The following is a 12386-nucleotide window of genomic DNA, read 5'->3' as shown; positions in this document are numbered from 1 at the left end:
AATAGTGGAAAGAGCAAACGGTACCCTTAAGCAGTATATTGAAAAACATCAAGATTTGACAGATCCACAAGCATGTTTGGCTAAGGTTTTGTATGTGATTAATCATTTATGCATTTTTGGGGAAGATGATACCCTCCCTGCAATGAAACATCATCCAAGGTCAGGTCAGGAAAATACTAAGGAAACAGAGGTCTGGGTTAAGTATAAGAACCCAGTACAGGATTATGGGAAAAACCTGCAAAGGTATTATATTGGGGTCGGGGGTATCTTTGTGTTTCCTCACCTACAGGGCCTTTGTGGGTGCCTGCTAAGTGGACTAAACCTGTTTTTGATGCAGCCTCTGGTGGATCGCCTTACGGAGGAGGACAAGGAGCGACTGGGGAAGAAACTGCTTCTAGTCCTACAACCACTACTGTTTCAATTGAAGGGGTACTCGGAAGCGGTGCACAGAGCACTGACACGTCACTATCGGACGGCCCAGGAGTTGATTCGTTTCATTGACTCATTATCAACTTTTCATTTAACAGATCCAGCGAAACTACATTGCCTTGACTGTCACAATCCACATTGTGCTGCCTGGATAGCTCTACGTTGTGGGGGTTGTAAAAGAACTTTTTGGATAGAACAATCATTATTACGGGATTTGTGGTGTCATACTTGTGAACACGAGCACACGTGGGGTAAAAGCTGGCAAGATGAATTGTAGAGACAAACGGGGCAAAACGCATATATAGCTTTAAATCTTTATGAGTCTCCTGAACAGAAGGTTCTTGCTTATTATGGATGGGAAATACAATGTATTGTAAATAGAATTAAGGTTCAAAGTAAATCACGTATAGTTTCTATAAGGTGTAGGAAATTAGTGCCTTTAACACAGCATTCAGTTGTAGGACCCTTCCAAGGGGATCCTGATAGAGCATTAGATTGCTGCATTGATAAGTTGAAAAAATTAAGTTTGAAAGTGGCAGGACCAGTGAAATTAGGAGCAGCAAGATTGAAGACATAAGAAAAAGAAGGCAAAAAAGGGAACGGTCTCATTTGAATAGGGGTATCAGTGATTGCTAATTAATTTTCTATGATTAGAACAATTTTACTGTTGTGGGACCGTCGGGAGGATATAGTTGTTGAGGAGGATAACGAACAAGAACTACGATTACGAAATAAGATACACCTTGTGTTAAAGAAAGACCTTGAGCTGTTAGCCTCATATAGTAAAAAGGCTGAAGAGGCTTTGCAATCACCACCATTGAATTGGTTGCTTTGGGTTAAAGATACACAATTTTATACTGGTCCTTACTTACATTCGCTTCCTTGTTATGTTTGCAAAAGGGATAAAGATAAATGCTATGCATGGGTAGCTTTGCATTGTGCAGATTGTAATCAGGTTTATTGGTATTCACAGAAGTCATTGGGATATTTATGGTGTACATCTTGTTTTGGAAAGTGGATTCGAAATCATATCTGGGTTAGAGCTCTTGAACAAAGTACTGGCCTGCCAGGACGGACAGGATTGCAGCTCTTTGAGAGTGCAGAACAAGTGGTTATAGCATATCTTAGGTGGAAGTTACAGGAAAACCTTAGAATATTTGAAATTACTAAAGCCTCACGCATCATAGCAGCTCGCTGCAAAGCTGATTTGCCTTCAAACTTACCTCGTGCTATACTTGTGAGCAAGGATGCTGATTTAGAATTAGATCAGTATATTCAAGAATTGACTCAGCCTTACAATAGACAATCTAGCAAACCAGGGAAAAGACAGCGAAGAAAGGAAAAACAACGTAAGCAGAAGGAAGAAAAGGAGAAGCAAAGCAAGCAGAAAGATAAATGAGGTTTGTTTTTGTAATACTGCTCAATGCTGTAGCAAGTGAAGCAGTAGGAGTAACACACTTTAGTCAACCAAGGGAAAATTTATGGGTAACACTTGCTAATCAAACTAACCAATCATCACTTTGTCTTAGTCTTGGAGGAGTCACTAACCCATTTCGAACATGCCTGGTGGGACTTCCGGTGTGGTCTCCTAGAGAATTTTGTAGTTTGATAAACAATCAAACCTTATGTATGTCTAACATGTCAAACATCACATTGCCAGTGCAACAAGGGTATACTGCAGGTCAGAGTGATGGCTATCGTCAATGTTTACTAATCCAATCACTTAACACCTCTTTGCATTCTCCTCCTGAAGAATTGGATCTATTTGGAAGTACAAATGCCAGCATATCTAACACTACAGCTGGTGGATGGTTTAGCTTCAAACTTTCGGGTGCTCAGAATTTAAACCAACCTAAAGAAACATGGGCCACCCTAGATTCATCCCTGAATGTGAGTGAATTCTCTCCACAGCATTACAGTCAATGTAACGGCACAAATATCACGGCACCAATGAAATTACCCGCAGGAATATTTTTGATTTGTGGAGACTGGGCGTGGAATGGTATACCAGCTAAACCACAAGGTGGACCCTGTTTTTTGGGAAAATTGTCACTGTTTCATCCTAATGTGTCCTTGCTAATGCAGCTGAGTCAAAATTCAAACAGGAGAAAACGTAGCATACATGACTTAGACTGCAGCAAGATAGGAGATCCACGGTTTTGGGGCACATTCAAACAGGTGGTGGTTTCAACTATCTTACCAGGAAGATCTGCCAATAAAGCCATGAATTTAGCAAAACAATTAGGATGCTGGGCAAGGGATGAGCTGAACAAGACATCACAAATTCTAGACATGTTAACTGCAGATGTGCAAAGTGTTAACCATGCTGTTTTGCAAAATAGAGCTGCTGTAGATTTTTTGCTCTTAGCACAAGGACATGGATGTGAAGACTTCGAGGGAATGTGTTGCATGAATCTGTCTGATCATTCGGTGTCCATTCACACTAAGATAAAAGAATTACAACAGGGACTCACAAACTTAAGGAAGAAGACGGTTTAGGAATTGACGAATGGCTTAAAGGCTTAGGACTCGGACCGTGGCTGAGGAACCTTGTGATCTATGCTATAGGATTGCTGGGTGTAATTTTACTGTTTTTGCTTATTTTGCCTTGTATCTTTAACTGTATCCAAAACATGGTCAGCCGTACAATAGCAAAAACATGGCAAACTAATCTCCTTGCACAAGAAGAAAACGGGGGAAATGTGGAGAGCATTATCAATAATTGGTTAGCTGAGAAAGGCCACACTGATATAATGCCACTGGTTAAGCTGAAGGAGAAAAGTCAGCAGTCAGCAAGCTGAAAGGAAGAGTCAGCAGCGACCTTGCTGCAACATGAGGATAGGGAGTTGAGATTAGTCCTGAATATATCCTGAGAATATGTAGAAAGTATCAAAAGTAGAACCATAGGAATGTAGAAGTAGGCGTAGGTGCTGATATGTAAGCTGACCAATCCTGAGCTCAACTTTTGCAATATGTATGAAGCTCATTATTAACTGTATTTAACCCGCCGTACTGATCAATAAAATTGAGCCTGTGATGATCAAATTGATGTCCTGGTTCCCTTCCGCCAACATATGTGCTTGTTCATCTCCATGTGTGCTCAGGGTCTGCCGTCATTTCTGGTTTAGACCTGATATTTCTAATGTCTGTCAGCTGTTTGTAGGATCTGTGGGTACATGCAGCTGTATTTACTGGCAGGTCGGGTATCTGACACTCATCTTTGAGTGTGGAGCCTTCATAATGCAATGTGCAAATGCAGAAACTGAGACACTAATGATGTTATTTGCCAGAGTCCCAGTCTCTGCCCAAGCTATAATTCAACGCTGCAAATTATTCTGTAGACCTGAGCCTGTGTTTTCTGTTTCCTGGCATAGAAGCCAGAAATTGGTGCCAGACTAAGTGCCTTTCTGTGCTTGTGCTCTCCTGCTCTTCCTGTCCTTGTATGCTCCTCTGGACACAGTGGGATGTGTTGTCATTTTCTGGGATTTCTGTTGAAGGCAACTGGTTTTCTTTCCAAGGTGATTCTTATGTTTCCCCTCATGGCTTCCCCAGGTGACCAACCTCCGTTCCAAGGTGTCCTACTCTGCCATTGTCACTCTGGGAGAGCTCTTTGTGACCTTGAAGAAGGACATGGACTCTGAGGTGCATGAGGTCGCTCGGCTCCTTCTCCAGATGGTGTCCAACTCCCCAGAATTTGTTCAGAAAGCAGCCAGTCAGAGCCTGGGGATCATGGTGGAGAATGTGACTCCTGCACGAGCAATGACTGCTCTCATGGACATGGGAGTCAAGTAGGTTCTTCTTCTTTTAGTGATGTTCTTCACCTTTGTGTGTGTGGGAGGGAGAAGGGATGAGACAGAGAATGGGAATGGTGGGGGGGAAGGGTCCTGTATCCTGCATCTTCTGTGAACTCAGTGACTTGATTCTCCAACCAACCTCACTTCTTCCCTCTTGTCACCTATTTCTTCCCTCCTGCAGCCCATTACTTCTCAGAATCGCAGAAGTGTAGAATATGGAGAGTTGGAAGGGGCCCATCAGGACTATCGAGTCCAGCTCCTGGCCTTGCCCAGAACAGCCCAAGGGTCACACCAAGTGCCTGAGATTGTTGTCCAAATGCTCCTTCAGCCCTGTCAGGCTTGGTGCTGTGACCACTGCCCTGGGGAGCCTGTTCCTGTGCCCAACGACCCTCTGGGTGAAAAACCCTTTTTCCTGATATCCAAACTAAAGCTCCTCTGACTCAGCTTCCTGCTGCTCCCTGGAGTTCTCCCAGTCTGTCAGATTTTCCTAGATGTGGTGACTGATGGGGAAGTGAAAGTGCCTGCAAAGGCCAAGAATAGAGCCTTGTGCTTTTCTGGGCAGAGGGACAATTGCAATTGCAGCTGTGAGCAGTGTTTGGTATTTCACAGTGCTAACCACAGAGGCCCTGGGAAAACCACGTCTCGTCATGATGCCATTAACTTGAGAAATGAGGAGGGTCCTTGCCCCCATGGAGCACATGGGGGACAATCTGCTGGGTGTGGCACAGCCTGCACAGCAGGTGCAGCTCCTGCCAAAGGAGCCTTGTATGACTGTCATGGCCTTAGAGCTCTACTTTCTATTCAAACTGATGTTTCATGTTAGCCTTGAGATGATGAATCACTTTACAGGCACCTCCACAGGCTGACTGCCATGGGACAGTTGAAGCAAATGCTGCCTTAAATGTTGGTGCTGGGCCTGATAGTTCCCAAGAGACACTCTCTAGAACAGGACAGCCTGGCTAAACTGCCTGCCACCCTTTCCTCAGCTTTGCAATAGGGTAAAACATTCAGATGGATCCATTGCCAAGCCACACAGAGGAAACAGGCTGCATTGCTGGATATTCTGCAACTTCATAGCCCACAGCGTGTTTTCCCTGCATTTGTTGTTTTCCAAAAATCTGCAGATTTTGGGATACATGGGTGAAAAGAGCCTCGATCCTGCTGCAGGTCTCTGTGGTGTGCATCTGTCCCTGGTCTCTCCACTGCCCTTCCTACTCATGGCATGGGGGGCCTGAAGCAACTCCAGATTGAGGACAAGGTGAAGGCAATCACGGCTCAGCCTCACACAGAGGTGAGGGGGGAGCTGGGCCAATCTCTGCTGGGAGGAAGGGTCTTGTGGCAGCCCAGAGAGGCTGTGCACATTGCCAGGGAACAGCTGTGCCCTGCATGTGCCCTGCAGTGATCTGTGCTGCTGCCAGTGCCCCTGGAGCTGTGGGGCTGCTGAGCTGTGGGGCAGGCAGAGGAGCAGGAGGGTGCATGTGCAGCTGAGCCATTCCTGGGGAGCACAGGGCTCTGGGCTCCCTGCTGTCCCAGGGCAGCCCAGAGGCCAGGCTGTGCCTGTGCCAGCTCTGGGCAAGTGGCTCAGGGTTTGCCCTGGCCTGCCTCAGTGTCTGCCAGCAGGAGCATGTTTCCCTGTGCAGCTGTTTGGACATTTCCAGGAAATGTGTCCCATGAAATATGGAGCTTCAGATGCTTTAGGTTTGCATGGTGGCCTCTGTTAAACTTTGTGTCTCCATTTTGCAGATCTGACTGGTTACAGTCTTACCGAGAAGTTTCCTTGGGACACTTCCAATGTTCCCTCACCCACAAAGTCCTCGCCTCCCGTCCAGAAAAGCTCTCTGTCCTCCAAGCTCAGGAAGAAGCTGCCGCCTGTATGGAGAGTGTTTGAAGAATAGGATTGATGCGTTAGGCTTGATAGTTACAGATGTACATATGTTCTGATCTTTAGATGTAGTTTTGAACTAATGTGTTTTGATTCTGTCTTTAAGTTTTGATGACATATTTTAATTCTATATATTTCATTTTGATGATGAAAAAAAGTAAATAAATAAACAAAATTGAAAAAACCAAGAGGAGAATGTGAGACCAGGACCTGCCAGCCTAGAGATTATGGGAGTGCAGCTCACTCAATGTGCCAGTGTCTCACCACATCCTTTCCTCATTGGGCCTCTCCTCTTCCTCTTTGGCCATGGTTTCTTTGTGTCATTTGTGCTGCTGTTTTCAACTTGTCATTGTAACAGGGCCACACATTGACACGTTTGGGGGACAATAGATCCAAAAGATCCTGTCTAGTCAAAGGTTTTCTACCTAGGTGTGTTCTGTGCTCACCAAAGGCCTGAGCAAAGAAACCAAGAGAAGTGTGCCCAAATCCCAAAGCTTTGCTCCTTTGCAATCTCCCATAGATCTGGCTCACAGATGTCTTCAATCACAATTCCATAGGTAAGAAGAGGTCGTGTATTTCATTGGGAAATGATACACTGCTTTGGCAAAGTCACCTGTATGTATATTTACCCAGGACAGCAGTGCAGCTGTGTTGTTTGCACCTTGTTTGCAGAAGGATGAGTGCGCTGGGAGGCCAATAACAAGTGACAAGGGTTCCTCCAATCTGCACTGCAGCCTGGCTGCCATTCAGCCCAGAGCTAGGGGATCATTTGTTCCCATGGACCAGTGCTTGCCAGTGGAATGAATTCCTGCACAGCTGGAAGAAGCAATTCTGGATTCAGCTCCAGCTATTGGTGGGCAGCATGATCATTGACAATGCTGCCCTTCCAGAAATTATTCTGCAGTTTCCTTTCATAGTCATTTGAAGCTTTTAAACTTCACATTTCAATTTGCTTTGCCTTAGGGAAAAACACTTCTGGGCCCAGTGCAAACTGTAACCTTTTGACAGCAAAGTACTCATGGTTGCCAGCTTCTGATGTTGCACAATGTCACCTGGCTGAATGAGTTTGCTTAGCTCTGGGTCTAGTCCTGGCCTAGTAAAACAGTTGGTAGCTCTATACCTTCCTTTCTCTTCCTCCCTCTTTTTCCTTATTTTTCCTTTTTCCCCCAGTTCCTCCTCAATGCATTTTGCTGTGGTTATTCAATAAAGGTACATTTGTTTTGGTTATAGCAGCAACTCCCTGCACCGTGTCGGTGTTTTTTGCACTCTGAGATCAACCCACAAGCTACCACAAAACGCGTTCGTAAGGACGGATCGTGACACTTGTATACATACTATAGAAACCTTCTATCAAACCTTAAAAATTCTCTACAAATTCATTTCCAACATTACTGGGCCTGGCACCGCCCAGATCTGGTGTTTGCTGCCACCACCAGTGCCCAGATCTGGAAATTCCCTTGTTCTGGCAGAGCCAAGTCTAGCAATTTTCTGGTAAAGAAAGACAAAATCTGGCAATTTCTGCTGCCGGCACTGGCAATGCCAAGATCTGGTGCTTGCTACCACTGCCCGTACCCAAGTCTGGACATTTCTTATTCCAACACAGCCCAAGTGCAGCAATTTTTTGGAAAAAGAAGACAAAAGGCAGCAATTTCCTGGTGCCAAGACTGTCACCACCCAGACCTGGTGTTTGATGGCACCGCCCATGCCCAGATCTTGATATTTCCCTGTGCCACCACAGCCCAAGTGCAGCAATTTGCTGGCAAAGAAAGCAAAACCAGGCAAATACCTGGTGCCTACACTACTCCGATCTTGTGTTTGCTGGCACCGTCAGTGCCCAGATCCGGAATTTTTCAAATGCCTGCACAGCATAATTCCAGCAATTTCCTGGCACAGAAAGTTAATATTTGGCAATTTCTCAGTGCCAGCACAACCCAAATGCAGCAATTTTCTGGCAAAGAAAGCCAGAACCCAGCAGCTTCCCAGTGCTGCCACCAGAACCACCCAGATCTGGTGTTTGCTGCGCAAGTGCCCAGATCTGGAAATTTCCCAGTGCTGGGAAATTGCCCAAGTGCAGCAATTTGCTGGCACAGAAAGCCAAAACCCGGCAACTTTCTGCTACTGGGTCTGGCACCGACCACATCTTGTGTTTGCTGCCCCAGTACCCAGATTTGGAAAATACCTGGTGCCAGCAGAGCCCAAGTCCAGTGATTTGCTGGCACAGAAAGCCATAATTTTGAAATTTGCACGTTCTGGCTCCAGCACCATCCAGCTCTGGTGTTTGCTGGGACTGCCAGTGCTCAGATTTGGAAATTTCCCGATGCCTTCCCAGCCCAGGTCTAGCAATTTGGTTTTAGCTAGCTTAGGCAGAGAAGTTCCTTTGGACTGTGACTTTCCTTTCTCTTGGAATTGTTTAAACTTTCTCTGGACTGAAAACCCAGAAAACCAATGGCAGCAGCTCACACCTGTGGCCCCCCGAGATCTGGGACACTGCATTCCAGCACCAGAGGGACTCAGGAGAGACCGAGTGAGCCAACTAAAACCCACAAAAAGGACTTTCTGAATTGGCCATCTCTTCAGCACTGTCCGAGGTTTTATTTAATATTATTCATTTTTCATGCTTGTGAATACTTTACTTGTGAAATAAACTGGGGTTTTTTCACTTTTCTCAAGGGAAGTCTTTTCCTGAACTAGTAGGGGGAGAGGCCGCTTGAACTTGCTTTCTAGGCGGACCCCTTTTGGAGGTTTCCTCCCAAAATTTGCCCTAAGCCAGCACAAACAGTCACAATGAAAATTTCACCAGTGGCATAATTTCCTGATGGAAAATCTTGTGACCGAAGCTCGACCTTGCTCTCCATGAGAGATTCTTGGGAAGAGCAGACAGGAGAAGATTCCTGGAAAACTGAAACAGCTTTCCAGAAGGGAAATGAAAATGAAACAAACAATCCAAGATGTTTTCCTCTATTAATTTCTATGCTCCCCTTTTCCATGTTGCACTACTTCTCCACCCCAGTAATTCCAGATGCATAGCACCTCTAAGATTGGTGACTTAGTAATTTTTAGATGCTCTAAAATACCATGAGCCACACACAGTTTTCCTTCCCCTGTTTTTACTGGAAAGCAACACTGGAGATGTAAGTGCAGTGCTTGGGTCAGGTAGGAATCCTACCCCAAGGGAAGGCGGCCCGACAGTGTTTGACCCTCAGCAAGGACAATGCCCAGGAGCAAGGGAGGGGATCGCTGTGCCAGTGTGCAGGAGTCAGGGCTCTGCATCTGGGCTCAGGGCTGCAAAGTTCCCGTGTTTGGACAGACGGAGGGGCTGTCCCCGGGACGCGCGGGGCTCGAACGTGGGGCTCGTGGGGCGAGCGGGGAACGGACACGGGGACGAACGGCCCCGGTGCTTCAGTTGCAGCGGCGGCAGCGGCGGCAGCAGCGGCGGTGGCAGCAGCAGCGGCGGCGGCAGCAGCAGCGGAAGAAGCAGCAAAACCAGATTCGTTTTCTCTCTTTCTTTCTCTTATTCTCTTTCTTTCTCTTTCTCTCCCTTTCCCTCTGTCGGGCACCCTTCTCTCGGGGTCCCTTGCCCGGCGTCCCTCTCCTCTCCCCGCCTCCCTCCCCCCTGCAGGGCCGGGCCATGCCCCCGGCCCGCCCCCGGCCCCGGGCGGGGCTGCCCCGTGCCCGGCCCCGGCCGTCCCGCCGCGGTCTCGCCTCCGCCCGGCTCTGGCCGTACTGGCGGTGGCACTGCTGGGCGGGCATCAGTGCCTGGTGCGGGGGCGGCACCGCCGCCCTTCGGCTCCGCCTGGCCCGAGCCCGGCCCCGGACCCGACGCAGGGTCCAGTCCCGACCCCGGCCCCGGCTGCTCCCGGGGCCCGCGGAGCACACCCGCGGCGCGGCCGCTCCCGCCGCCTCCGCTGCGGCTTCCCCGGTCCGAGCTCCGCCGCTCGGCAGCGCGGCCTCCTGCCCTGAGCCGCCGGGGCCCGGGGCGGGTGGGGATGCCGGGCCCGGGGCGGGTGAGGGGCGCTCGGGGGCCGTTGCTGGCCTCGGGCCGAGCGCTGACAGCCGCGTCCCGCCCGCAGGGACGGCGCAGGAGGCCCTGCAGGAGCGGTACCGGCTGGGATCGCTGCTGGGGCGCGGCGGCTTCGGCAGCGTCTTCGCAGCCACGAGGATCTCGGACGGCGCCCCGGTGAGCGGCGGGGCCGGCGGCGGGCGCAGGCGGAGGGGGCGGAGGAGGAGGGATGAGGAGGAGAAGGTCGGGGTGCGGCGGGACGGGCGGCGAGCTCAGCCCGCTGCTCTCCCTCCTCGCAGGTGGCCATCAAACGCGTGCCGAGGGATCGCATCCGGCACTGGGGCGAGCTGGTGAGTGAGCGGGGCCAGCGGCAGCAGCCGGGCCGTGCCGGGCGGCGAGGAGCCGGGGCCCGGCAGGGTGGGAGACGCCGTGAGCCCTGCGGGGAGAGCGGGCGTGGGCTGAGCGGGGCGTGCAGAGCATCCCGGGCTGTCTGAGGGCTCCCAGAGCCCCGGCACGGCCTCGGCCCCTGTGACGGCGTCGTGCTCCTCCTGCAGCCCGACGGCACCAGCGCACCCCTGGAGATCGTGCTGCTGGCCAAGGTGTCCTGTGGCTGTGGCGGTGTCATTCAGCTCCTGGAGTGGCTTGAGCTCCCCGACAGCTTCCTGCTGGTGCTGGAGCGTCCGGAGCGGTGCCAGGAGCTCTCGGGTTTCCTGGCGGAGCGGGGGTTCCTGCCGGAGGAGGAGGCGCGGGGGCTGTTCCGCCAGGTGCTGGAGGCCGTGCGGCACTGCACCAGCTGCGGGGTCCTGCACCGGGACATTAAGCCCGAGAATGTCCTGCTCGACCTGGCCAGCGGGCAGCTGAAACTGATCGACTTTGGCTGTGGCGCCTTCCTCCAAGACACAGCCTACACCCAATTTGCAGGTGAGCCCTCGCAGGGGGTGCTCCTGGGCATCTCGTGGCCCAGCCTGGGTGCAGCACTGGGGCTTCCCCCTATTGCAGCCAGGATGGGATTGATGCTGGAGCCGAGTTGATCTGGGTGGGGTGTGAGGGCGGCTATCTCCCAGCCCTGCTGACAGCCTTCAGCACCCACTGTGCCCTGCGCTGGGGCTGGAGCTGGGGCAGCCAGCCCAACACAAACCCCCATGGGGGCAGCAGAGAGGGAGGCCTGACCGTGTGCCCCGGATGGTTTGGTGTGCAGGCAAGGAAGGGCTGGACTGCTCCGCTCTCCTTGTTCGCCTTGGCTTATTAACATTTTTGGGGGCCATGCAGGTTGGGAGGAGAGTGGGTTTTCTCCACTACTGAGTGGGTTTTTCCTTTGTGTGTCATGGTTGGGCTTTCCCAGGGTTTCTGCTGCCCTCTTCCAGCACCAGTGGCTTCTTTTCCAGCCGCGAGTTTGTGCACAAGTCCCAGGTGCTGGCGAGAGGGCAGCGCTCACCCCGTGTGCCTCTGGGGCAGCTCCCACATGCCCAGGGATGCTGGGGCCGGGCTCTGGGAGCAGCAGCAGCCCCCTGCTGAGCTGTGTCTGTGTTCCACAGGAACCCTGTCCTACAGCCCTCCAGAGTGGATCCAGCACCAACGCTACCACGGCGAGGCAGCCACGATCTGGTCCCTGGGCCTCCTGCTGTGCCACCTGGTCATGGGGAAGCACCCGTTCAGGAGGGGCCAGGAGATCATCCGGGGGCGAATCTTGTTCCCACGATGGCTCTCTCAAGGTGGATCCTCATCTCTGGGCACGGGGGAAATACCAGTGCTGGGAGACAGCAGTGGGCTCATGGGCATCCCACTCTGGCAGCTGCTGAGGAGGTGGCACATGTCCTGCTCTCCTCCAAACAGAGCATCCATGGGGAAGTTTAGGCCCAGCTCTGGGCACAACCAGCATGACCTGGGCATGGGAACAGGGGGGCAACTTCTCCAACTGACTGGCGATTTCTGGTTTCTCTCCCCAGTGTGCCAAGATGTTATTAAGAGGTGTTTGTCCATGCAACCCTCGGACAGGCCATCCTTAGAAGAACTTTTCTGTCATCCTTGGGTGAAGGGTGTTTCCCTGCCCTAGAAGACTGAAGAAATCCACGTGCACAGTTGGATCCAGGGGCCTAGCAGGTACCAGCTCCATGCATCTCTTGGCAATCAGTGGCAAAGCAAACCAGGCTGGTTTTGTCCTGCCTGTAGCTCCGAGCAGGGGTCAGCAGAAGGGAACATGCAGCTCTTGGGCTGGAGCTGAGCTGGAGACCCGGTGTGACAAGCACTGGTGGCCACCATCCCCCTGGTTTTGTTTGTATGG

The 12386-nt window shown here is 51.0% G+C and overlaps 1 protein-coding gene across 1 annotated transcript; it reads left to right on the top strand.

Annotated features, from left to right (window-relative positions):
* The first annotated feature begins 3605 nt into the window (after window positions 1-3605).
* On the top strand, window positions 3606-12158 carry LOC131096351 (serine/threonine-protein kinase pim-1-like). The gene is made up of 7 exons (XM_058044691.1): window positions 3606-3632; window positions 3982-4217; window positions 9859-10282; window positions 10405-10455; window positions 10660-11026; window positions 11641-11817; window positions 12052-12158. Exons 1-7 carry the CDS (start codon window positions 3606-3608, stop codon window positions 12156-12158), a joined length of 1389 nt encoding a protein of 462 aa, XP_057900674.1.
* Window positions 12159-12386: the final 228 nt, after the last annotated feature.

The sequence above is a fragment of the Melospiza georgiana genome, unplaced genomic scaffold (genome assembly GCF_028018845.1).
Source record: "Melospiza georgiana isolate bMelGeo1 unplaced genomic scaffold, bMelGeo1.pri scaffold_29, whole genome shotgun sequence".
In the NCBI taxonomy this organism is placed as follows: domain Eukaryota; kingdom Metazoa; phylum Chordata; class Aves; order Passeriformes; family Passerellidae; genus Melospiza; species Melospiza georgiana.
Note: the sequence above shows the minus strand (reverse complement) of the source record. Positions and strands in the feature narration are given on the sequence as shown.

What these genes read in the sequence shown, in the direction of transcription:
- LOC131096351 (XM_058044691.1), top strand. Translation starts at nt 3,606, where the DNA reads ATGCAGCTGTATTTACTGGCAGGTCGG. An exon ending in AGCCTACACCCAATTTGCAG is followed by an intron (nt 11,027 to 11,640) that starts GTGAGCCCTCGC and finishes TGTGTTCCACAG; the next exon opens with GAACCCTGTCCTACAGCCCT. An exon ending in CCCACGATGGCTCTCTCAAG is followed by an intron (nt 11,818 to 12,051) that starts GTGGATCCTCAT and finishes TTCTCTCCCCAG; the next exon opens with TGTGCCAAGATGTTATTAAG.